Source organism: Dermacentor andersoni, chromosome 7 (assembly GCF_023375885.2).
Source record: "Dermacentor andersoni chromosome 7, qqDerAnde1_hic_scaffold, whole genome shotgun sequence".
Classification (NCBI taxonomy): domain Eukaryota; kingdom Metazoa; phylum Arthropoda; class Arachnida; order Ixodida; family Ixodidae; genus Dermacentor; species Dermacentor andersoni.
The window spans coordinates 104,929,664-104,957,182 of NC_092820.1; the positions used below are offsets into that span (position 1 = coordinate 104,929,664).

At 48.2% G+C, this 27,519-nt stretch overlaps 1 protein-coding gene across 6 annotated transcripts in view; it reads right to left on the reverse strand.

Annotated features, from left to right (window-relative positions):
* Positions 1-356: 356 nt before the first annotated feature.
* The window catches only part of LOC126534729 (uncharacterized), a 104,879-nt gene continuing 77,716 nt past the window's right edge, over positions 357-27,519 (reverse strand). For all 6 annotated transcript variants that reach the window (XM_050181976.2, XM_055072568.2, XM_055072569.1 and 3 more), the window contains 3 exons: positions 27,311-27,372; positions 22,561-22,653; positions 357-509 (listed from right to left, as the gene is read on the reverse strand). In XM_050181976.2, the coding sequence (XP_050037933.2) occupies positions 376-509; positions 22,561-22,653; positions 27,311-27,372 (289 nt within the window). In that variant the 3' untranslated portion in view covers positions 357-375. The remainder of the gene's footprint in view (positions 510-22,560; positions 22,654-27,310; positions 27,373-27,519) is intronic.

Genomic DNA, 27,519 nt, shown 5'->3' on the forward strand with positions numbered 1-27,519 from the left:
CAAGCGGCACCAGCCAATACACTGGAACCTTCGACGAGTCATGTAAAAAAGCCAACGCGCTTGACACGAGTATAAGATTTTCGATGATTGCCGAGTCTGCTAGATGTCTCTCTCAAATTCTTTCCCTCAATATAATGCAAAATGAAAACACATACTTAAGTTTGCTCAAATTTCGCATTATGGAGAGTCTTAATCATCGGTGAGCTTTTTTATCATCTTCAGCCACACCAACGGATTTCACGCTACATGAACCACATAATGGTTTCGCATGAAAAGAGTATTTCATATTATGATTGCTTGAAATCCCTGACACACCAGATTACAGGAGGACTTGAAGAAGGCCCAATTGTCTGAAATAAACTTTTCCTGCGTTTATTAGCACTGGTTTAGGTTTTTTTCATTTATTACAATCGCTTGTGACTTGCAGAAGTTATCGAATAAGAAGTCACAACGCCAATTGCGATTTCCAACAACACTTCTGCGAACCCAGTAGGTGCATTCCGTTTTTTCTGCAATAAAGAAGAAAACGTGTAAATTAATGGTGACAGTATTTCTCCTTATAAAGCATCAGCTAGGAACAAATCTTATTAGGAGGCCAGAGGAATATTTTCTAGGGTGCTACAAGTGTATAACAAATGCTTGCTACACATAACTTCTGGAACATTTGCCTTGATCTTAACAGAATAGAGCTTGCTTTCTCACAGCCACAAATTAATGGAAAAATACCTAAAGTGTTTACGCGCTGTGAATTTCCATCATGGGTCACCAGCTAGCCCATTCACACACTTCGATCCGGTAGAATTAGGCGTGTTTCGAAAGTTTCTTTGGTGGTACATTCTCGTAAAGCCTTCCCACCTAGTCCAGCATGTTTCGCAGGTGGGAATAAAAGTTCTGTGAATGTGCCTTTAAAGCAGAGTTAGTAAGACTTGTTCATATATGTTTTTATCGCTGCTAAATTTATTATGGAACCACAAAAATTATTTTAGGTTGTTACGCATGTCGCGTTGCGTTATACCTACTAAATTACAATGTGCTTCATCTTAGCGCATCGCGGTTCACATTGCTCAGCCACAGAAAAAGAAAACGAATATGCGTGGCTGCGTGTTTGGCAATGACAGGGCAAAGGAAATAGATGTTAGCGCTTTGCTAAGTATGGTGAGGAAACCATGAATGCACCGGCCCAAGCATCCAAGCTATATTTCGCCGAAAATACGCCAAGGTCATTTAAAGCGAAACACATCTAAGTGTTGAGCACTACCAGTTTCTAGTGCGAAGCAGTGTTTACCTGGTACATGGCACTTCTCACTCAGTTCTTTTTGTCGTTATATAGCCACGGTACTCTATATGACAAAAGCTGTTGAGTTTTCTATAATGGAAGCAGACAGTTGCCGTCCGACACCTTCAATGAGAGCGCGTGTTCGTTGTCGTCGTCCTCAGCTTCTGCAGTAGCGGCAAGCCCACTACACAGCCAACTGTTATGCTCATGGCATTAACTCCCTTCGAGAATGCATCGTCTCGATGCTTCAAATGCGAAAAAAGGGGAAATGTACAATGCACACATATGGCAACTCTGATAACTTTGGGAAGAAGGAAGTGTCACATAAGGGGGATGAAGGTGAGTGGCAATGAGAATGGCCTTGTCAACGTGAATGGTGCGGTTTCATCATGGAAACCTGGTCAATGTCCGTCGGGTGCATACCACGGGATTGACGAGTCGTGTCTACAGGAAGGACTTCGTATTTGGCCTCTCTGAGGCGGCGCAGGAATCTGTAGGACACAAAGTAGCGGTGCAGTAACTTTTCCGACCGGTCGCGTTGCAAATCGGGGTCTATACCTATACTTCATAATTGGGCTGGTAGTGAACCTTGAGATGGCGAGCTTTATACCCCTGGGAGTCTATGCATTGCTGATTCTGTATTAGCTCGCATGCAAGCTAGCGAGCTGCGTCTGCGAGCCCGGAAAATCCTTCCCCGTCGGTGGTAAATTCGTATTGCTCTGGTCCAGCATGGTGGTTACCTCACGGCCATGGAGCAACCGGTAAGGATTCCACCCAGCAGTTTCTTGAACAACAGTGTTCAATACGAATGTAAGGTATGGCAAAACATCGCCCCAGTTCTTGTGGTCGCTGTCGACATACATGGAAAGCTTGTCAGTGATTGTCTTATTCAACCTCTCCGTAAGACCGTTGGTCTGAGAATGAAATGCAGTGGTCCGGCGATGAGCTGTCCCCCTGAGCATCATGTTTTGCATCGCCTGTACTGTGAAAGCTGTACGACAATCTGTTATGACTACTGCTGGTGCTCCCTGCCGGAGGACCATGTTTTAGATGCAGTGCGGGACGTCACTGGCAATGGCTGGTAGAAGGGCTCTAGTTTCGCAGTATTGGGTTAGATAATCAGTCGCAACCACGATCTAGCAGTCGCCACCACAAGACTTAGTGCAGGGCCTGAGCAAGCCCACGCCGATCTATTGAAATGGTTGTGTTGGTGGCATAACAGGCTTCAAGGAAGCGGCTGGGCGCTGATGCGAAGGCTTTCGGCGCTGGCAGTGACGGCACGTTTTCACGCAATGCTTGACTTCATGGGTGAGCTTAGGCCAGTAGTAACGTTGGCGAATTCTGTCCTAGGTACACGCGAATCCGAAATTATCTGAAGAGGGCTCATTGTGGCAAGCGGGTAGAATATCGGCACACAGAGCGGACGGAACGACAAGATGTCCAGTAAATGATCGATAGTTCTTTTTGTACAGCACATTGCTGCGGAGACAGAAGGAAGATAGTGAAATGTGGGCTAGAAGTTTGTGAATAAGTTGCCTAACTTCTAAATCGTCTCGCTGTTGTTGAAACAAGTCGGAAATATTGACAGCGCAGAGGAAACCACTGTCGTCATCGGTATCACTTGACACCGTTGCAAGTGGAGCGCGCGAAAGTGTCATCATCAGTGTGCCTCCGGCCAGATTTGTAAACGAGTCTTACGTCAAATTCTTGCAGGCGAATGCTCCACCTGGCAAGAGTATCTGAAGGGCCTTTAAGGTTTGCTAGCCAAGAAAGGGCATTGCGGTCGGCAACCACTGTGAATGAACGGCCGAATAAATATGGCCGAATCTGAGCTATGGCAAGGACGACAGATAAGCATTGCTTTCCAGTACTGGAGTAGTTCGTTTCTGCAGATGCTAAGGTTTGGCTAGCGTAAGCGATAGTACGTTCAACGCCACCTTGCTAATACACGAAGACTGTACCAAGGCCAATTTCGTTAGCATCACTGTGCAGCTCAGTGTCGGCATCTTCATCAAAGTGTCCAAGAAAGGGCGGTGTCTCGAGGCACCGCTGAAGTTCGGAGAAGGTGTCTCTCTTCTACGGGCCCCAAACAATCGGGTTCCGCGATCTTGGAAAATTTTTCCACAAAGCGTCTGTATTATGGGCAGAAGCCCAGGAACCGGCGCACGTCCTGTTTGTTCGCTGGTGGTGGAAATGCTACAACAGCCATACTTTTTTCTGGTTCTCGCCGACCACCTTCACTAATAACAAAGTGGCCGAGGAACATTGGATCCTGGTAACCAAAATGGCATTTCTCAGGTGTCGATGACAGGAGTGCAGATCGAATTGTAAGGAACATGGGCTGAAGTCGTTGCAAGTGTTCTTCAAATGTCTGAGAAAAAGGAATGACGTCGTGGAAATAGACGAGACATTACTCCTATTTAAGGCTTGATATCGTGGTGTCTGTCATACATTGGAAGGTCGCAGGAGCTGAGCATATTCCGAAGGGCAGCATCTTAAGTTCGTACAGGCCGTCAGGAGTTACGAAAGAAGGCTTCTCGCGATCTCGTTTATCCACTTCTATCTGCTAGTATTCGCTCTGTAAATGCACTGAGGAGAAGTATTGGGCTTGTCGAAGACGGGATAGAAAGTCATATTTGCGGGGAAAAATGTAGACATCTTTTTTTCTTCTCCCTGTTCAGTTTGAGTTAATCCACAAAAAATCGAAGGGTGGCGTCGTTTTTCTTGACGAATACAACAGGGGACTCCCATGGGCTGGTTGAGTGTTGGATTATGTTGTCGTCTATCATTTGCTTCACATAACAATGAATCGCGTGTTGCTGCTTTTTTGACACGCGGCAGGTGTGCTAACGCACGGGATGTTCGGTCGGGTGTGTTATATAACAGTGCTTCGCAAAGGACTTCAGAGGTGGATGCGAAAAAATCACTCAACCTGCATACAATACTTCGTACTCGCTTTTTCTCTGTGGTTGAGAGCTCAGGATTTACATGGACTGTACTGACAACCATGGTGCCAAGCTTTACGGCTGCCGAAAGCACAGAAAGTGTATAACTTATTGCATCCCCAATCTCTTCAAAGTTAGCAATGGTTATTTGCATTGCCAGGTGCTGGTACTCGCCGCCTAAATTGGCCTCGAAAACCTCAATCATTTGGCCGTTCAGGTGAATAATGCCAGGGGCGACACAGAGTAGTCGAGCCAGGAGCACCGACAACTTTCCTTCAGCGATGCCCCTATTATTATGGCCGCAGTCGCTTTCAACAGTTATGAACATACTACTTCCCGGCGGACGTGCCACAGCCTCATCAAAAGGACGCAGTGCTGTCTTTTGCATGTTACTATCTTGCAATACCGGGACGTAGTTGACGGAAAACGTTAAAATCACGTCCCGAATATCGATGATTGCACCGTGCTCGCAAAGAAAATTCATCCCAAGGAGGACTTTCCGCGAGCAGTCGCACAACACGATAAACAAAGTAACGTACCTTGACTGATGGATTTGAAGCCCGGGGGTGCATCTCTCAATCAGCTCCAAGAGACTACCACCTGCTGTCCAGAGGTTCGGCCCGTGGCATGGCGTCGTGACTTTTCTCATTCAGCAGCAATTTCTGCATTCATAACAGAATAGCTGGTGCCAGTGTCCACGAAGGCAGTGACCAAGTAGTTGGAGACTTTAATGGGGATGTCTGCGGAAACACTTTTATAGTCGACGGCATGCGGCTGTGAAAGGGAATCGTTGGTGCTCGGCTGGCGTATCGATGAGGATACTGTTTTATAGAGCCGTCCACAGCGGTTCCACGCCCGGAGGTAATTGCTCCTATTTTGCCCGGCATGGGCCTGCGGAACTGATGAATCTGCCTCTAACGCCATTAATGAGCGGAAAGTTTTGGCCAGGTGACATAGAACTTCGAGGAGATGGAGAACGGGACTAGTACCGTGGACGACTCGGTGACTAATGGCTCACCAACTATTCGACAATAGCTCGCGGACGCTCACCATCACGGTGTCGAAGTGCGTCTGCGCGAAAGCCAGGATTGCCCATCTGGCGGTATGTGCACTCTCGGTGTACGTTACCTGCTTTACCAGAGTGGTAGCAGCACCGCCAATTGTCTGGAATGCGCCACACACTGGGTTTCCGCACGTTTAGAGGGGTTTGCGGAAGGCAGAGGGCTCCAAAAGTACTGAGGATTCGAGGAGTACTGTGTCATCGCTTGCGTGCGTGGACGGGACGGATAGACCACTGCCGGCATAGGAGCTCTAAAGGCTTCGGCGTACGTCATGAGAGGGGCTGCGGCAGCGGGAGCGACCAGCGGTTGTACCAGCTCCTTGACCTCTTAGCGAACCACTTCACTTAAAGCAGTCACATGCCAGTGAGGAGACATTGCATGAACTTGCTGCATCTGCTCGGGTATAATACTGCGCACAATACTCCCTGAATGTCGTCAAATCAGGGGTAGCCATCGACCACGACAGAAATGAGAAGTTTCTTGGGCGCTCGTACTGCGACGATCGCTGCCGTAGCGTACGCTCCATCGATTGTGCGTCGTTGCGAAATGCGGCTATGGTACCCGGCGGATTGCGCACTAACCTGCGAACAACTACTCTTCCACGCCCCGTATCAATCAGCGTACTTTTTTTCTTCTGTCATTCCGCGATCGCCGCGTCGTAATAGTTGCGACATGTCCACAACGTTCATGACAACACTCTCATTTGCTGGCCACAAAATCTTGCCAGGTCGTAAACTAGCTTCGTAGTTTTCAAACCAGATGCGCACCGAGTCCTCGAGAGCGAAGTAGACGTACCGTAGCTTCCGGTGGTTGTCCCATTCATTGACGCTGGCAACTCGATTGTAGTGATGCAGCCAGACACATCCTCGAACACGTCACCGTGAAACGACCTTGGTGTTCGTGGCGTGTTCAATATCCACGCAGCAGGCGGAGTGGTGGTCTCTTCAGCCTGGCTACTCATTGAACTGGTTGTAATGGAAGCACACTTTACTGAGAGAAGGTTCAGTTCTGGTGGCAGTTCTAGAGGTTGCCGGCTGCGCCGAAAGTCAGCGTTGAAGGTATCTTGACGAAGTTAGGAGCTACCTTTTGGTCGCAGGGCATGGAACAGTATATATACATATATGTATATATATATATATATATATATATTTATATATGAAGCGATCTGTGCTGGACGCATGAAAGACGAAGAAATGGGCTAGAGGAGAAGTGAGAAGGAAGAAGTTGGAATAAAATGGCGGGCGCCACGCATCTACCTTAGATTATGCCATTTCTGTTGCTGTTCTAGTTAGGAACGCTACATTTTGGCGCAGCCAACAGTTTTCGAAGACCAGCCATGCGAGTGACGTTTTTCGTCGACCAGGCGTCATCGGAGTTGGTTGTGTTCACCCGATACCAAGTGCACGGTGAGCCAGCGACGGACCTTCCTCTCGAAGTTAGTTCTACCGCGCTGATCAACGTGGTGCTGCAACAAGCTGCAATCAGCCGCCAAGTCCTCGTGCAAACAGGATCAGTGACAGTGAGCCTACAACTGCAGACACTGAGCGAACTCGTTTTGGAACCCATACGACGTGGCACCCTCAAAGAGGAAACGCCTACCGGGAAGGTGAGCCTAGACTTGAGTGTTATGGAACCGCAAAGACACATTATACAACAGATCGAAATAATGAGAACTTTCGCCCAAGCGCTTAGTCGAGAGCAATTAGCACGAGGCATTGTTGAACCGGATATATTTGATGATGATATGTGGTGTTTAATGGCGCAAGGGCCAGGTGTGGCCAAAGAGCGCCATGACAAGTGGTGATGTTGACGATGTATTATGGAGATGTGACTTGGCTGTAAAATGGCCTAAAAATAGTTGCTGTAAAGTGCATAAAATCTACGTGATATAAAATTATGGCGATGACTAATGACGAATACTATGAACATTAAAATCCATCGTAAAAGAATGACATAGAATTGAAAATATATGAGATGGTAAAAATAGCTGGAGCGCTGTTGCCTCGCCTGAGCCCTTGAAACACAAGGGCCTAGAGGCACGTGCTATACGAAAGAACTATCACAGCGCCATCCTCTGAAGAGAGGAGGCGCTACGAACATGTGGGGCTAACAACATGCAATACAACATCTTTCAGATAACTTAAGACTGCATTGGTGTCAAATAGCGGTTCTGGGCCGAGTAACATTAATGGGTGAAGGGGAATGTGCTGCCGGTATGCTAATGAAAAATGTCTATTTCTCTCAGATTCGGCTTCCCGACACTCCAGGAGGACGTGGAGTACGGTCAGCCTCTCCCCGCATCTACCACAGGTTGGAGGCTCACTTCCGGTCAGTAGAAAGTTATGGGTGCCATATGTGTGTCCTATTCTTAAACGACAGAATAGGACATCTGTTCGGCGCGATTTTGTTGTAGAGGGCCAGAGTCCTAACTGTGGCTTTATTAGGTGGAGCTTATTATCTTTTTCCGCGTCCCACATGCCTTGCCAGTGGGCCCGCAGCCGCCTTCGCAAGAAAGGCCTCAGATCTGTGACAGGCACCTCAGCGGTAGGGTTAACGGCTTGCGATGTTATAGACGTTGCCATCTCGTCCGCCAGAACGTTGCCCTCGATGCTCCTATGGCCAGGCACCCAGCATATAATGATATGCTGGTTAGATATGTACGCTTTACACAAGACGGAATATGGTTCATTAAGTACTGGATTTTTGTGTCTATAGGGTGACATCAAGGCCTTCACGACGCTTAGGGAGTCTGTATATATCGCTGATTTTTGAAGTTTCGATTTTCCTATGTGATTTACAGAAGACAGTACTGCGTAGGCCTCGGCCGTAAAGATACTTGTTTCCGGATGCAGTACACCAGATTCTGAGAAGGATGGGCCGAAGGCAGCATAAGACACCCCGGCATTTGACTTCGAAGCGTCTGTGTAGAACTCTGCGCAGGAGTGCTTGTGCTGGAGTTCAAGAAAATGCATTCGGATCTCTATCTCTGGTGCGTGTTTTGTTACTTCTAAAAAGGATATGTCACATTCAATCAGCTGCCACTCCCAAGGTGGTAACACCTTGGTTGGATGCATTAGGCGAAGCTCGAGGAGTGGGACACGCATTTGATCACTAAGCTCCCTCACTCGAAGCGAGAAAGGCTTTCTTACAGAAGGACGATTATGCAATAGTGTAGTACATGTCATATCGGTAACAGTGTGAAAACATGGATGTTGATGATTGGAATGTATTTTCAGGAAATATGTAAGGCTGATGTAAGTTCTTTGTAGATGGAGGGACCATTCATTTGATTCCGCGTATAAGCTTTCAATCGGGCTAGTTCTGAAAGCGCCAGTGGCTAAGCGGATACCTAGATGGTGGACAGGATCTAGGATCTTTAGTGCGCTCGGAGCGGCTGAGTTATATACAACGGCGCCATAGTCCAATCGTGATCGAATTAGGCTCTTATAAACATTCATCAAACACTTCCTGTCGCTACCCCATGTTGAGTGGGATAGAATTTTAAGTAGGTTCATTGTCCTTAGACATCTTTCTTTAAGATATTTAATGTGCTGTATAAAAGTAAGCTTGGAGTCTAGTATAATACCTAGAAATTTGTGTTCTTTGTTGATAGGTATTTGATGTCCACAGACTTGAACACAAGGATCTGGAACCAGGCCTCTCTTTCTAGTAAAAAGAACACAGGAACTTTTCTGGGGGTTGATTTTGAATCCGTTTTCGTCTGCCCACTTGGAAACCTTGTTCAAGCCCTGCTGTACCTGTCTCTCGCATACTGTGAGGTTGCAGGATTTGAAGCCTATTTGTATATCGTCTACGTATACGGAATAAAAGATGGCCGGTGGCAGTGAAGCACGTAGTGTGTTCATCTTAACGATGAAGAGAGTGCAACTCAGCACGCCTCCCTGGGGTACACCAGTTTCCTGCGTAAAAGGACGTGAGAGTGCATTACCAACTTTTACTCGGAAGGTACGATTTGACAAATAGCTTTCAATAGTGTTCAGCATATTTCCACGGATGCCCATTCCCGACAAGTCTCGCAAGATTCCGTAACGCCATGCTGTGTCATACGCCTTCTCCATGTCGAGGAATATTGATAGGAAAAACTGTTTATGAACAAATGCATCGCGGATATTTCCTTCAATGCGCACAAGGTGGTCGGCAGTCGATCGTCCTTCTCTGAATCCACACTGATTGGGATCGAGCATATTGGCGAGTTCAAGGAAGTGTATAAGTCTGCGATTAATCAATTTTTCGAAAAGCTTACAGAGACAATTTGTAAGAGCTATCGGTCGGTAACTTGCCGCCAAGGAAGGGTCTTTGCCCTGCTTAAGAACAGGGACCACAATCGCTTCTTTCCATGAGGATGGGAGCTATCCCGCAGCCCACATAGTGTTGAAAAGTGTGAGAAGTGTAAGTTGTGTGTCAGTATGTAAGTTTCTGATCATGTCATACATGACTCGGTCAGGTCCCGGTGCAGTGCTTTTGCATGTGTTCAATGCAGCTCTCAACTCGGCAACACTGAAGGGCTGGTTATACGGTTCATTCTCTCTGGATTTTCGTAAGATTGGCTTGCGTTCTTCTATTTCTTTAAGTTTCAAAAAGGATTGGGAATAGTGAATTGAGTTTGACACGTGCTCAAAGTGCTCCCCAAGTGAGTTTGCCTGAGCTTGCAGGGTATCGCCTTCTGTGTTTACCAAAGGCAGTGAACATGTTTGCCGCCCTCTTATTCTATTAACCCTGTCCCAGGCTTTGGCCTCATCAGTAAACGAGTTGATACGCGATAGAAACTTCTGCCAACTTTCTCGTCTGGCCTGTCGACGGGTTCGCCTACCTTGGGATTTTACTTTTTTAAAATTGCTAAGATTCTCCGCAGTGGGAGAAGCGCGTAGCAACCCCCACGCCCTGTTCTGATTTTTACGAGCGATCCTACAATCGTCGTTCCACCACGGGGCACGCCGTTTGCACGCCAAGCCATTTACTTCTGATATGCAGTTAGATGCGACATCTAATATGAATGCTGTAAAGAACTCGACTGCAGCATCAATTCCTAAGGAAGACAGGTCAGCCCATGAGATACTAGTAAGAGATCGAAATTTCTCCCAATCAGCTGTCTCAATCTTCCACCTAGGAGCGTGTGGTGGATATTCGTTTTCTTTAGGTGATCTTAGCAGTATAGGGAAGTGGTCGCTGCCGTAAGGGTTGTCGGTAACTTCCCATTCAAGTTCAGGCAGTACAGACGGGGAGACTATGCTAAGATCTATGGAAGAATAGGTTCTGTTTGCTAGAGAGTAATATGTGTGTTGCTTCTTATTCAACAGACACGCACCAGAAGAAAAAAGGAATTGTTCGACAAGACGTCCTCGCGCATCTATACGAGGGTCGCCCCACAGGTAGTTATGCGCATTGAAATCGCCAAGAACAACATAGGGTTCTGGCAATTCATCTATAAAGGACTGAAATTCATGTTCGCTTAGTTTATAATGTGGGGGAATATAAAGCGAGGAAATAGTGATAAGTCTGTTTAGCAGAATAGCCCGAACCGCCACTGCCTCAAGGGACGTTCGTAGCTGTACACGTTGACAAGCTATGCTTTTTTGAATTATAATTGCAACACCGCCCGATGATGCGACAGCATCATCGCGATCTTTGCGAAATGTAACATACTGTCGAAGAAAGTTTGTGCATTTTGATTTCAAGTGTGTTTCCTGTAAACACAGCACATTTGGATTGTGTTTATGGATGAGTTCTTGAACATCATCAAGATTCCTAAGTAGACCTCTGACATTCCATTGAATGATTTGTGTATCCATATTTTAAATTAAATTAGTGCTGTGCTTACGGAAAGGGAAGGGATGTCTTAGATTACAGAACCCTTTCGAGGCCCTGTAATAGGGGTTTTGCTCTTTCTGAAGCGTTCGAGCGAACCTCGGCGCTCCTTAGGCGTTTGGTGCGCCTTGAGGACAGGTGTAGTGTCCATTGCCTCCTGTGAGACGCCGGACAAGCGCTCTTGCGAGCGAGATGTTTTCTGCGAGAGTCCTGCCCCGGAAGGCAAAACCCCTGCGCCCCCCATCCCGGAGGTCGATGGGGCTCCCTGAGGGATTTGGCTGCGCTGGCCGTTGCCAGCGCTGGAAGGGGCCTCGGGGGTTGGGGCAGCCTCGGCTGCGCCCACCTTCGGGGTCGATGGCCCCGTCTGCTGGGTTGGCGGAGCAGCGCTAGCTGCAACCGCCGCGGGGGCAGATGGCGTAGCTGCCGACTCACTGCCTGTGGGTCGGACAGCCGCCGGAGGCCGTTGTGACGCTGCCCCCTGGCGCGCCACTTCGGCAAAGCTTTTCTTTGGCAGGTATGCTACCCGCCTGCGTGCCTCCTTGAATGAGATATTTTCTTTTACTTTGATCGTTACGATTTCTTTTTCTTTCTTCCAGGAGGGGCACGACCGCGAGTATGCGGCGTACTCCCCGTCACAGTTTACACAGTGGAGAGCGTTATCACAAGCATCAGAGGTGTGTTCTTGAGCACTGCATTTTGCACATGTTTGGCGGCCTCGGCAGCTCTGTGAGCTGTGACCGAAGCGCTGATTTCAAACATCGGAGTGGATTTGGCACGTACGGCCTAACACGGAGCTTGATGTACCCGGCCTCGATTGACTCGGGCAAGATACTTGATCCAAAAGTAATTATGAGGTGCTTCGTCTGAATCTCTTTACCATCCCGCCTCATCTTAATTCTTCTGACATTGATCACATTTTCTTCGCTGAAGCCCTCCAGGAGTTCCGCTTCAGTCAGCTCAAGCAAATCATCATCTGACACAACACCACGGGTGGTGTTCATTGTACGGTGTGGGGTTACTGTTATGGGGGTCTCGCCAAATGACACTAGTTGCGGTAGTTTCTCATATTGTTTTACATCGCGGAGCTCCAAGAGGAGGTCGCCGCTTGACATCCTCGACACCTTGTAACCTGGACCAAAAACATCAGTCAGGGATTTTGAGACAAGGAATGGTGAAATGTTTCGGACTACTTTGTTTGGCTTTTCAGAATGAATAACGTGAAAGCGGGGAAAATTCTCGGTTTGGCGTCCAAAAAACTTGAAGACATCTTCGGTGCGCCCTCGTTTCTGAGGGCGATCAGCAAGGGAGGGGAAAGAAGTTTCCATGGAAGAAATGTATATATTCGGCAACAGCGCCGACCGCCCACCACGGAGCCCAACGAGGGGACGCGGCAGAGCTTGCACGCAAGTCTGCACGACGCCAGTCGTACGCCGTCACTATAACCGAATATGGTGTACCCAAGGTTGGATAGCCACACAGGGTTAACCCTTGCCGCCAGGAGAAAGGAAGTAAAAAGAAGAAAGAAGGAGACAGGAAAGGTCAAAAAGTGAGAGATAAAGACGAAGATTCGAGGAGGGAGAGACAGGAAAAGGCGACTGCCGATGTCCTCCAGGTGGGTCAGTCTGGAGGTGCCGTCTATGTGAAGCCGAGGCCGAAGAGGTGTGTTGCCTCCGCCGGGGGGCCTTAAAGGTCCAAGCACCCAACTTCGGCTCAACCCCCAGGATCCCCTTTTCCCCAGACACGGCTAAACCGCGCACGGCTACACGCGGGAGGGTCCAACCCTCGTGTGCTCGGGTACGTGGTGTCGCAACGCACCAAACGCCTGCTTGCGCAGACGCCCCTGCGGGGGATATATTTGAAGGAAACTCGCAACGTGCACACTACTGGCTGTCGTTTTTCGAGTATGCCTGTGACAAGAATATGTGGAATTACGACGACACAAAATTTTGAATATGCGCCGCTATTCGGGCGGTATAGCCAGAAAATGGTATGAGGTGCAACTCATGGGTCATGGCACAACATGTTAGGAACTGTGGAAAAGCAACTTTTTAGCGGCTTTCGAAGGCAACGCAGTAGAAAGATGGGATGCGGCACTACGGTTCAGTTATACAGGTGGCTCTCTGCTTGAGTACTGTCTGGAGAAGCGTCGCCTATTGTATTCTGCAGAACCGAAGCTGTCGTCTTCTGCTGTTGTAGCTTTGATAACGCAAGGGTTGTGTATCGAGATCCGTAGTCATGTCCAACTCAAAGATTTAAGCAAAAATCTTTCGACACCACGCATACCCAGTCACACAAACGCTTCTTGTAGCGCAATGAAGTTACTGAAATAATTGAATTTATTAAAGCAAAATGCGTCAAAGCAGTCGTAAAGTACGACTTGGACACGATGTACAGACATGATACAGTCGGATTGTATTTGAATATATGAGAAAACGTAAGTTCTGTTACGCGGAAACTCGAACACAAATCTCTTTACCAGCATTTCTACCATCCATAGAGCGGCGGGCCCTGTTCCTTAAAACACCACCCAGAACACGCTCTCCTCCGTGCATGCGCGGCCCACACAAGAGGCTGCTTTTGTATCAGAAAGCTAGGCTTCGTACGTGGCTTTCATTACCAGCGTTTCCCAATAAATATTACGATTACATACGTTAGAGTATCCAGGAAGCGTGAGATGCAGTCGGTGATCATTGAATGCTATCGGGTTCTGCTCTAACGGGGAAGCTTAAGCGTCCTCCAAATATTTTTCTCGGACATTTGAGCAACGCTTTCAGCGACTTCAGTCCATGTTTCTTGCAATTCGCTCTGCAGGCCTATCACTGAAAGCCTAGAAATGCCATTTCAGTTGTCAGGAGCCGAAGTGGCTCGGCCACGTTGTTAGGCACGATGGTATTCGGCAATACCCAGAAAAAAGCATTGCTGTTGCCGCGTTTCTACCACCAGCCAAAAAACGTGACGCTTGCCACTTATTAGGCCACTGCGAATATTACAGAGGCTTCGTGGATAATTCTTCCAAAATGTCCCAACCCCTGATTTGTTAAACCCTGATTCGTTTACGGAGTGATGGCCAGCTCTAATAGAATAAAGGCAACACTGGACGTTAGTCAACCAAGGCTGCAGGCTAGCTTCAGGAAGGGATACTCTACAATGGACCCCATCCATGTTGTTAACCAGGTTATCGAGAAATCCGCAGAGTAGAATAAGCCTCTCTATATGGCTTTCATACATTACGAAAATGCATTTGATTCAGTAGAGGTACCAGCAGTCATGGAGGCATTACGTTATTAATGAGTACAAACCGCTTACGTAAATACCTTGGAGAAGGTCTACAGAGGTTCCACAGCTACCATAACTCCACACAAGAAAAGCAGGAAGATATCTATAAAGAAAAGGGTCATACAAGGAGACAAAATCTCTCCAGTGCTATTTTCTGCGTGCTTGGAAGAAGTATTCAGGATATTAAACGAGGAAGGCTTGGAGTAAGGATCGACGGCGGATATCTCAGCAACTTTCGGTCTGCCGATGATATTCTGCTATTTATTAACAGTGCAGACGAGTTGCAACAAATGATTGAGGACCTTAAGAGAGAGAGACTGTTAGAGCGGGGGGAAGAATAATATACAGAAGACAAAGATAATTATGAATAGACGGGAAAGAGAAGAGTTTAGGATCGCCAGTCAGCCTGCTGATCCTGTGGAGTACGTTTAACTAGGTCAAAAAATCACAGAGAACCCTGGTCCTGAAAAGAAAATTCGTAGAATAATAAACATGGGTTGGATCACATATGGCAGACATCGCGAGCTCCTGACTGGGAGCTCACTGTTATTATTCAAAAGGAAAGTACACAATCAGTGCATTTTACTGGCGCTCAGATATGGGGCAGAGATTTGGAGACTGACAAAGAAGCATGAGAACAAGTTGAAGACCACGCAAAGAGGTATGGAATCAAGATTGCTAGGCATAACGTTAAGAGACAGAAAGAGAACGGTTTGCATAAGAGAGCAAACGGGTATAGATGATATTCTAATAGTCATCAAAAGAAACAAATGGCACTGGGCTGGTCATGTAATGCACAGATTAGATCACCGTTTGACCATTAGGGATACAGAATCGGTACCAAGTGAAGGGAAACGCAGCCGAGGACGGAAGAAGACTAGGTGGTGCGATGAAATTAGCAAATTCACGGGCGCTAGTGGGAATTGGTTGGCGCACGGCAGGGGAAAATGGACATTGCAGGGGCAGGCCTTCGTGCTGCAGGGGACATAAAGCAGGCTGATGATGATGATGATGACTATGATGGTTCGTTAAAACACCGCCGTTACTTGTACACTTTGATGAAGATGACCACATGGAACTGCACATTGATGCTACCAACATAGACTTTGCTGCAGTCCTCGTGTAGTGGTAAGATGGCATTGAACGTGCTATTGCTTAGTGTAGCCGCCCTTTAACTTCTGCAGAAACGAACTACTGTACCACTGAAGAGGAATGCTTGGCTGTCGTCTGGGTCATAGCTAAGTTCCGGTTACATTTACACAGCCATCAATTCAGAGTGGTTACAGACCACTCTGAATTGGCTAGCCAATCTCCAAGACCCTTCAGGGCCACTCGCCAGGTGGAGCCTACGTCTTTAGGAATTTGACGTAGCAATCGTCTACTAGTCAGGCCGGAAGCACACTGATTCTAATTGTCCTTCTCGTGCTCCACTTCCAAAGGTGTCAAGTGATACCCATGACGTCGGTTGTTTCTTTTGCGCTCTCAATCTGTCTGAGTTGGCTGAGCAACAACAGGACGATCTAGAACTGAGGCAACTTATCCACCATCTTGGAGCCCAAACTTCGCATCCTCCACGGACATTGGCGCTTTCACCGTCTTCGTCCTGTCTTCACGGCAATGTGTTGTAGGAAAATAACTTCTACACATAGGCGACTGGATCACCTCCTTGTTCCGTGCGCTTTGCGTACCGATATTCTACCCGCCTATCCGGATTAACCCTCTTTGGGTCAGTTTGGATTCGCGCCTACCTTGGCCCGTGTTCGTCAAAGCGACTACTGGCGTAAGTTCACCCAGGAAATCAAGCATTACGCGAAAACTTTTCGCTCCTGCCAGAGCTAAAGGCTCCACATCAGCGCCCAGCCGGTTTCTTGACGGCTGTTACAACGCCAACGCAACCATTTCAACAGGTTGTCATTGACTTGCTTTTGCTAGCTTTCCATGTCTTTTGCTGGCAAGCACTGGATTGTGCTTGCGACTGACTATTTGACGCAATACTGCGAAACTCGCCCACTTCACGGAGCCATTGTCATTGATGTAGCGCAATTTTCCAACCGCGACATCGCGCTCCGGAACGATGCACCAGAAGTAGTCATAAAAATCGTGGTGCAGCTTTCACAGCAGAGATGATACCAGGCGTCATGACGCTTAGTGGACCATATCATCGCCGAGCATATGCACACGATCTTCAGACGAAAGGTCACACGGAGTGTTTAAATAAGTGGTTTGCTTACATTCTTACTGTGCTATTCGACAGCGACCACAAGAAATGCACCGATTATATATATATATATATATATATATATATATATATATATATATATATACCAGAAAAAAAGCAGTTCTGGGTCCGGGTAAATATTCACAGCGAAGTAGACGCGCGTATGAAGCGGCTTATTGACGTTTCGGCCGGGGTCCGGCCTTCATCAGAAATAGACGGCCTTCTGATGAAGGCCGGACCCCGGCCGAAACGTCAATAAGCCGCTTCATACGCGCGTCTACTTCACTGTGAATATTTACCCGGACCCAGAACTGCTTTTTTTCTGGTATATATATATATATATATATATATATATATATATATATATATATATATATATAATATGGCAAAGAAGTCCGACAGGGCTATGGACGACACCAAGAACGCAGACAAGAAGACACAGCAGCGTAGGCTTAGCCAGTCACACCAGGAACAGCGTCTAGCCCGAGCCCCACTTCAGTAGCGCTGGCGATCCGGCTGCGGAGCTCGGCACGGCGCACTTCTTCCTTACAACTTCCCCCCTCTCTGAAGACGGAGCTGCACAGGAGGCCTAAGGCGTCGTATGGATGAAGGGCTCGTGATACGGCTTGAGCCGATCTACGTGCACAATTTCGCGGCCTCGGCGACGCAGGTCCGTAGGGGGCGTCAGAGGTTCGATAACGTAGTTCACCGGAGAAGTTTGGCCTAAAACCCGGTAAGGTCCATGGTATCGGGATACAAACTTGGAGGAGACACCTTGTGTAGAAGTAAAAGGCACCCACAACCAAACAAGAGCGCCAGGCGAAAACTGGTGGTGGGGGCGCCCGTCGTCATGACGAAATTTCTGTAGCGCTTGTTCTTGCGTTGTAAGGGAGCGAGCTAGTTGCCGACATTCTTCTGCATATCGGGCGGCTTCGGAAACCGGTGTACTCTCTGATAAGTCGGGACGGTAGGGGAGAATAATGTCAATGGGAAATGATGGTTCGCGGCCATATAGAAGAAAGAAGGGAGAAAAGCCCGTCGTTGACTGGGGTGCCGTGTTGTAGGCGTACGTGACATAGGGAAGGATGAGGTCCCAGTTGGTGTGGTTGGAGGCGACATACATCGAAAGCATGTCGCCAAGAGTTCGGTTAAAGCACTCTGTCAGACCGTTTGTTTGCGGGTGATATGCGGTGGTACAGTGATGAATAATGCGGCATTCAGCGAGAAGTTCTTGAATGACATCGGCGAGAAAGACGCGGCCACGGTCGCTCAGGAGTTCGCGGGGAGCGCCGTGACGTAGAACGAAGCGTTGAAGGAGGAAGGAGGCAACGTCACGAGCCGTCGCGGCTGGCAGAGCGACCGTTTCTGCATAACTCGTGAGATGGTCTACAGCTACAATGACCCAGCGATTGCCAGCAGCTGTGTATGGCAGAGGCCCGTAGAGGTCTATCGCCAACCCGGTCAAAGGGTCGCGAAGGGCACGGCAAAGGTTGCATTGGTCCAGAAGTGCGGCAAGGATCAGGCTTCCGGCGTTGACATTCTGTGCAAGAGCGAATGTACTTTTGCACAAATGTGTACATACCACGCCAATAAAACCTATGACGTAGTCTGGTGTAGGTTTTGAAGAGACCAGCGTGTGCGCACTGAGGGTCGGCGTGGAAAGCGGCGCATACATCAGTGCGGAGCTGCCGAGGTATTACAAGCAGCCATTTGCGGCCGTCGGAACTGTAGTTACGGCGATAGACAATTCAATCGCGGATGGCGAAGTGCGAAGCTTGTCGGCGTAACGCTCGGGATGGTGGGCGTGTAGGTGAAATAGAGATGTAATCAATCAAAGATGAAATCCAGGAGTCCTTGCGCTGCTCCAAAGCCATGTCGACAGAAGCGAATGGGAGAAGTGGGTCGTCTAGGACGGACACACTGACAATGTCGGCGTGGACAGGCGAGCGCGAAAGAGCATCGGCATCCGGGTGCTTCTTGCCTGAGCGGTAGACAACCCGGATATCGTACTCTTGGAGCCTCAGTGCCCACCGGGCTAGGCGGCCGCAGGGATCCTTGAGAGACGACAACCAGCAAAGTGCGTGGTGATCGGTAACGACATCGAAGGACCGGCCGTACAGGTATGGGCGAAATTTTGTGATGGCCCAGATGATCGCGAGACATTCTTTTTCCGTGACGGAATAGTTGGCTTCAGCTTTCGTCAGAGTGCGGCTCGCGTAAGCAACAACATATTCTTGGCAGCCGGGCTTTCGCTGGGCGAGCACAGCGCCAAGACCAACACCGCTAGCATCCGTATGGATTTCTGTGGGAGCAGTTGGATTGAAATGGCGTAGTATCGGTGGTGTTGTGAGCAGGCGACGTAGCGTCGCAGAGGCATCATCGCAAGCCGGGGACCATGAGGAAAGATTGCGGTCTCCTCGAAGAAGCTCTGTCAGCGGTGCCATAATCGAAGCGAAATTTCGAATAAAGCGGCGGAAGTACGAGCAGAGGCCAATGAAATTGCGCAAGTGTTTTAGTGACGTTGGCCTCGGGAATTCTGTAACCGCACGGAGCTTAGCGGCATCAGGGAGAACGCCGTCCTTCGACACGACATGTCCGAGAATTGTCAGCTTGCGTGCGCCAAAGTGACATTTCTTCAGGTTTAGTTGGAGGCCAGCGTCACTGAGACAGCGTAAAACCTGCTCCAAGCGATGAAGGTGAGTAGGAAAATCTGGTGCAAACACTACTACATCATCCAAATTACACAAGCACGTGTTCCATTTGAGGCCTCGAAGAATAGTGTCCATCATCCGCTCAAAAATCGCGGGCGCGTTGCAAAGTCCGAATGGCATCACACGAAATTCGTATAGGCCATCTGGTGTGATGAAAGCAGTTTTAGGCTTATCGTCTGCAGCCATAGGCACCTGCCAATAACCAGAGCGCAGATCGAGGGAGGAAAAGAACTCTGCGCCTTGTAAGCAGTCTAGGGCGTCGTCGATCCGCGGCAATGGATAAACATCCTTTCGGGTTATTTTGTTTAGGCGACGGTAATCTACACAAAAGCGGATCGAGCCATCTTTCTTTTTAACTAAAACTACTGGCGATGCCCATGGGCTGTCAGATGGTTCAATGACACCACGCTTTAGCATGTCACCTACTTGCTCGTCAATGACGCGCCGTTCGGTCGACGATACGCGGTATGGTCGCTGCCGTAGCGGTGAGTGAGAACCGGTGTCAATCCGGTAACATACAGTCGTCGTTCGGCCCAGAGAAGTGGTATGGCTGTCAAAAGCAGGACGAAATTTCTCGAGGAGACGAAGAACGTCATGGCGTTGCTTGGGGTCTAAGGCATTGTCGATGACATGGTTGAAAACGTCCTCAGGCGATGTGGCAGCCACGGGACTACAGTAGAGCGTGTTGACTTCTGACGATCCAATAGGAAGTTGCAACGTGGTAATGGTGTCGTAAGGCTCCACAGTGCCGAGAGATTCGCAGCGAAGCAACGTAATCGGGAACGGGGAGTAATTGTATACAGGAAGGTGAGTCGCGCCAGCTTGAAGGCCAAGCAGCGCAGTTGGGAGTGGTGAGAGGTGGCGGCGAACGAAAGCAGTCGAAGGTATAAAGAGTAGGGTGGCGTCGGAGGCAACGGAACAGAATACAGATGCCAGAACGGATGCGTGTGGAGGTATTAGGATGTCGTCAGTGAGGGACAACTTGGTGCAGGAAAGTGAAACGTCATCAAATATGGCATTGCCAAGCGAAGAGAAGGCGACTTCTGCACGGGAGCAATCAATAACAGCTTGCTGACGGGAGAGAAAGTCCCAACCTAAAATAATATCGTGGGAACAGTGGGGAAGAACGACCAACTCGACTGTGTAGAGCACACCTTGAATTTCAAGTCTGGCGGTACACGCAGCCACCGGCTGGACGTGCTGTGCTGTGGCCGTGCGGAGTAAAGGACCGAAGAAAGGCGTCGTGACTTTTCGTATTGAGCGGCAAAGTTTTTCGGCAATTACAGATATGGCGGCACCTGTGTCAATGAGGGCAAGCACAGAGACGCCTTCAACAGCGACATCAATAACGTTAGGCGGCGAAAGAAGAGGGCTTAAGCGTTGCGGCGATGACGCAGTTCTTGCCTCAGGAACTGCGCCACTTAGTTTTCCGTGTCAGCATTAGAGGGATGTCGACGCATCGGGGAGGGCGAGCGGCGACGAGGAGAAGGAGAACGGCGGTCAGAAACTTGGCGAAGGCTTGGGCGGGGAAGGGGTAAATCGCGGTCAGGAACGTAAGGCGACGGATGGTCGTACGCGGCTGTGCGTGGGTCGTCTCGTGGATGAAGTGCACGGCGGCGGCACAGGCGTGCAACGTGACCGGGAATACCGCACGAATAGCAGATGGGCCGATTGACCGCTGTACGCCAGGGATTTTTTACTCGATGGACTGGAGGTCGTGGCGGCGTGGGGGTAAAAACAGGGCTAGGCATCGGAGGCGGAGCCCGGAAGGTCGGTGGTCGTGGTCGTGCAACGGCGTCGACGTAAGTCAATGGGGCGGTGAGTTGAGGCGCCCGTTCCAGAGGAAGGACCTCGGACACTTGTTCTTCTATAACGTGTCGTAGGGTCGAACTAAGGGATGAACTTGACTCCGGTGGGTTGGAGATGAGGGAGAGCTGGCGAGCAACTTCTTCCCGGACGAAAGCCTTGATTTGCGAGAGAAGGGTGGCATCTGGAAAAGGAGAGGTCAAGCCGGACAACGATTCCTGATGGGGAACAGGACGGCGGATGAGGAGGCGTTGACGGCGGAGCTCGTCATAGCTTTGGCACAGTTCAATAACTTGGGCAACAGTAGAGGGGCTCTTTGAGATGAGCATCTGAAACGCGTCCTCGTCGATACCCTTCATAATATGCTTGATTTTATTGCACTCAGTCATGGATGCATCGACGCGTTTACAGAGATCGATGACATCTTCGATGTAGCTGGTAAAGTTCTCACCAGGCTGCTGAGAGCGCGACTGCAGACGCTGTTCGGCACGAAGCTTTTGAACAGCAGGGCGGTCGAAGACCTCGCTGAACTTTGTCTTGAACACCGTCCAGCTTGGGACTTCACTTTCGTGGTTCCGAAACCACAAGTGGGCAATTCCGGTGAGGTAGAAAGGGACGGTGGTCAATTTCGTGATGTCATCCCATTTGTTGTTCCGACTGACCCGTTCGTATGATAAGAGCCAGTCATCAACGTCGTGGTCGTCACTGCCGCTGAAGATAGGAGGGTCCCGCTGGCGGAACGTGCCGGGGCATACGGTAGACTGGGGAGCAGGTGGTGGTAAGCTCGTGGCGCTTTCGGTGGTCATGATGGCAGAGAGAGTCCGGCTGCGCAATTCCAGGATTGCAGGAGACCCAGCAAACCCCCACCAATTATGGCAAAGAAGTCCGACACGGCTGTGGACGACACGAAGGACGCGGACAAGAAGACGCAACAGCGTAGGCTTAGCCAGTCACACCAGGAACAGCGTCTAGCCCGAGCCCCACTTCAGTAGCGCTGGCGATCCGGCTGCGGAGCTCGGCACGGCGCACTTCTGCTTCCTTACAATATATATATATATATATATATATATATATATACACATATAAACAACGTGCGACATTCCCCGATGCAGTGTTTAGGCAGATGCTACAGCCGATTTCCGACGACCATCGTGTGTCAAATTCATCTAAACGCTGCTAATTGCACTCCAGAGCACGTGAAAATTTTGGATACAACAAGGTACCTGTGATACGTACACTTGCCCCACTTGGTTGGTGTCGGCTAAGAAACACCGCAAATTACAAGAAACAAAATTAACACATCTTAAGTAACTGCACAAGCGCCACACATGAGAAGAACCGTGAGAAAAAGAAATCACACATGAGAAGACTTATAGTCCGATCTGCACTATTTCTCTCAGCATTGGCATTTTCTTTGCCCATATACTTTAATTTTGCTTACGTCCATATGGGGGCATCTTTCCCAGAATGATGCAGTCCTCGTCGGCGTGCAAAGATGGAAAATCCTCTATTCCGTATGGCAGGGAGGTCCATGCTGAAAAGCACAAGGAAAGGGTATTTATTTATATCCCTCAATACAGCTCTACGATGATTCGCGCACTAATAACCGACCGAGCATCAGGTCGGAGGTTGGATTTACGGCCGTAGTCGCGCAATATTCAAAGGGGTTCGGATTGCTAGCGCGTTCATGTAGCAAGCACTCAGCAGTGCACTCCCTGGGTGGCAGAGTTTGCGCACCAATGCACCACTGCGGAAACTTGTGCACCTTGTAGTACCCTCGCCGTTGTAGCATACACAATGAATGCAATAAATTGATCACTGCTTTACTACTAAGAGATATTATTTTCTCTTCGTAGGCTACTCAGTGTTCTGGATAATTTACAACTGTTGTCTCATTAGTGACGTATTTTCCCACTATAGTGCATGCAAGTGACCTTACCAATGAGCGCACCTTCTTGAGTTATCTACCCCTTCGAGCCAGCAACTCCTGAAAAGCCACCACTTAGCACACAGACATGCTTCAAGCTGTGTAAATTTTCTTTAGAATAACTTTTGATGACTTGATCGTCTAGTAGCGATACTCAGCCTTATACCGCGGTGTAAGCCCCGCTTATCCCAGTCGTCTGTCGTATAGATGCGCCCGGTCACCGAAGAGCCAATCTGTCCGAGCTGTGTGCGCGTTTGCCTTATTGGATGTGTACGTGCTCGCACAAAGTGTTTCCCTCTGGCATTGCACCACGTGCAAGCAACCCTTTCACGAACGCAGTTGTAACCAACACACTATAATATGCATGCGAAGGGTGGTATTCATTCTACGGATGGCACCCATGAAGCTTTGCCATGATTGCGGTGCCTCACTTCTTAAACTAATATTTTTTCCGTTCCCTTTGATTATCCCTACCTCCTTCCCTTTTTTGCTCTTTCCGAGCTGCGCTACAAGCCTAAAACAGTCACAATATAAAACGAGCAAACAAGAGGCAAGCAGCTCATTATTTAGTAATCACAAGGCTGCACCGTCCCACAAAAACATGCGATGAATTCCCTGCATTCTTTTATTTTCATGACTATTCTTCACATGGTATTCACTTTGCACGGTAACAGTAGACCGTATTATTCTTGCGTTTAGTCCGTTTCTGTTTAACTGTTTTATTTTTGTTTTATTCATCACAAGTGGTTCACACCTACGAGCACCCATTTCATCACACAAGGAAAAGAGCTCTTCTTTTGCAAGTGGCTGTATTTTCAAAGGAAATTTCTCAGCTTTGATAGCTTACGCTCTTCGTCATTGGCTCGGATGCCCCCGCGCCGTAGTTTTTGCCCGGATTCATTACTCGGCATGTCAGATTAGAAGAAATCTAGAATGAAAATGCATCTTAACAAGCCGCATGAATCGCAACGAATTTAGGCAACCGGAAATGCCAGAAGCCACCGATGTCGAACCACTTCGACAATCAGCGCCACCTAAATGGAGGCGCATCATTCCCCGCAGTCTTTAGTACCGTGCGCTGTTCCGGAGATGCTTGAGAATGGAAGGCTGGGGAACACGAAGTTGCGGAAAGCAGCATCTGTGGCAGAGGAGATTCAACCTTTCGTTCGCAGTGTCCTTTGACACGACCAATTAAAACTCAGTTTGCTAACAACAGGCGTACACAGAAAGAAAACAGAGGGAGCGCAATGGCAAAGTAACCTGGCCCGCAGCGAAAACCGCCCAGCGGCGATGACGCCACTACTTTTCTGTTTTGTCCTGTCCAGGCATACAGCATGTGCCTACATCGCAGTGTCTGCTGCAATATTGCTTATGTGTTAGCATTAGTAGTGTCAAAGTGGAGAATAAATGCTAGGTGTGTGAAGTGTGTTAGGACGGTCACGTGGCAGAGAGCTGATGGGAGAGCTTAGAAGAGCGTGTGTGTGAGTATGTGGATTTGAGATCTATTCATGCATTACGCATGAGGGCACTTCAGAAAATATTTGCCCGTATTTTTTGCCTAAATTAAGGCTGTAAATGCGTAGTCAACTTATCCATTCCCAACGGTGGACTTTTCTAGGACCGGCCCAGCCTTATCTGCCTGGTAGCACCTCAGTACATCTCTGTATTCAGTTGTTGAACATGGCAGTTGTATTTCACACGTTGACGGCTTACCATCAACGAAGTGTGATTCGTTTTCTGTTGAGCAAGTGATGAATGCCCATTGAAATCCACAGGGAAATTTAGCACACGTGTGGGGAAAGTTGTATGGGAAAGCAGCTGGTGAAGACCTACGCGGAAGACACAAGAAGGAAGACTCCCCTGAAGAGTCAGCCCCAGCCGCAGAAAAACACAATTACTAGAGCTCAACAAAGTTTTCACACATTCACTCACTGACTCACTCACTTACTTTCGTTTTGAGAAGTGTAAGGTGGTGGTGTTGTGAAATCGAAAAAGGCCGTGAAGGCTATCATGACAAAGGGTGTTCTGGGAGGCCGCGTGCATCGCTGACTCACGACAAGTGGCGATAGGCGCATCTCAAATTTGGTACTGTGATGGGACAAATGTCTGAACCAGTGGGGGGACTATGCGGGAAAATAGTGTAAGGTACGTGAATAGTAGCTGTATTTCTAATTACCTGTATGCACCCTATTTTGGCTTATAAATAAAAAGATAAGCAAGGACTTTCTGAATCGCCCTCGTGTGGCGTATGCATGTATGTATGTGTGCGCGCGTGAGTGTGCATGTGTGTGTGCGCGTGTGTGTGTGGGTGTGTGTATGTATGTGTATGTATTAATAGAGTGTGACTGACAATGGCATGCTCCAGAGCACCGTCAATTATACTTCACTGCACGAAGAGGCAGGACATGTGTGGATTGAGCTGCTGAACAATACTTTGCAATGCGGTGAACGCAGTAAAAAGGAACACACTGGGTTGCCAGAGAGGTACGAGGTAATGCTAACGCATTTCTCTCCCAATTACTACTAAATTGCCTCCCAACTATTCTTTAAAGCGGTCAGCGCTAAGAACGCGACTAAACAGAAATACGCTTTCAAACTGATACCAACTAGCTCACTAACGCGTGTTATCGCTATATAATAGCGGCGGACAACATGACGTAGCAATAAAAAAAAGCCACGAGGGCGGAGCTTGTTCACATACGCATACTTGCCAACCTGTGATTTTTCAAATTTGTAATAACCTGACAGCAGGGCGTAGGGGGATGAGGGCAATAGCAAGCGTATTGTTTCAGAGCTTTTCCTCAACCAATGACCGTTCAGGCATCCATACGCACTTTGTTAACCATGATTGCACAAGCGACGCAGTGTTTTAGACCGCAGTTACTTTATTCCAGCGACTCTGGTGCTGCAAATTTGGCTTGCTTCAGAACTGACATGTAAAAATGGGAATGTGCTTGCAGCATCTTGGATTCCTTCCAGCATCACAATACTTCCAACGGTATGGGATTGTTGAGCGAAACGTGTTGGTGAACATATTTTTCGTAAAGCTTGACGCAACGTTCGTACAATCGTAAGCCGAGCTGTAATGATGCGTAAATATTACGAAAGTTTTGGAAGAGTTGGCATGTATGCATGTGTTACTTCACCAAGTAGTCGGGCTGCGTTTGACAGCGCTTTCGACATTTTGTAGCAGATACTTAATTGGCGCAGCTGCCAGTTGCGATGGCTTCACATTTGCCCAAATGCTGAAGTGAAAACCAGAAAAATAGGTCATATTCAACAGTCAGTTGTCTATTCTATCTGTAACTTGCGCTTCTAAAGCAAGAAAAAAATTGTATGCTTTCTCTTTCCCAGCGTTACGCAACGCGAAGGAGCATGTGTGATTGTTTAGCATGAGTGTTCTTGCTCGTGCTAGGTTCACCTCCTTAGCTTTTCGGCAATGCCAAGCAGACAAGAAAAAATATACCGTGACCAAAATTTGCAGGAACGAGTAGACCTTGTGTAACTAAAAAAGCAAAAGCTCAAAATGGTGTATGGTGAAAGATAGTAAAGCCCAAAATTATCGCCAAATTTAGAATGACTCCTAATATAGTAGGCAGTTTACGCAATCGCCGGCGGATAGCCTTCTCAAAATTCTCGATGTATGCCTAATGAGCGTTCACCTGCACATCTGCTAAAGTATTTTGCTAACTATAGGGCCGTACTAGGCACTGGTGCATTTTTCGAACGCTTCTATAAATTTATACGCTATGTTGCTTCCCGATACATTGTTTTGCAAAAGCTCGCGACCATTTCCGAAGCGTTCAAACTGCAAGACACATGTTATGATACTTAAGGCTGATACCTTAAGGCTAGTGTGTGTTTAATCACGAGGGACGCTCAGAAAGTTTGTTGTATATGCACCATGAATTTGGAGCACATGAACACACGTCTCTTTGGCTTTAGAGGAATAGAAAATTGTGTCTTGCTTACATGGGGGCACTTCTAAGGAACGGGGGGGGGGGGGGGGCGAGGAAGGGCATCAAAGCAAACTAGGCAGCGTCCACAGTTGGTTGAAACACGGACAGTGAGCTGCTTTCTATTACGATACCAATATCACGAATTTCGCGAACTTCCCTCGTGATTATTGTTCCTTATTTTTCAATGCCTGCATTTTTTATACTTTTATGTGAAGAGCATGTATTTCGTGTTTAGCATTGAACGATCGTACAGATAATTTCTATACGGTCAGAATTATGGTGGTGAAAATTCTCTGAAATCTCACCATCTTTGACCAGGAGTGTTTCTCCATAGTGTACCGAAGTGTAGAGATTTAGGTCAAATTGCCTGAAAGAGCCATCGTATAAGTTAAATATAGTACAGATCTACTACAGGACTCTTAGCTGCATTGTTGCAGATCCTGACATCCTTTAAACAATGCTTGCAAATATCCGCAAAATTGCCGCGCGACTCGCCGCTCCAGGCATTTTGCGT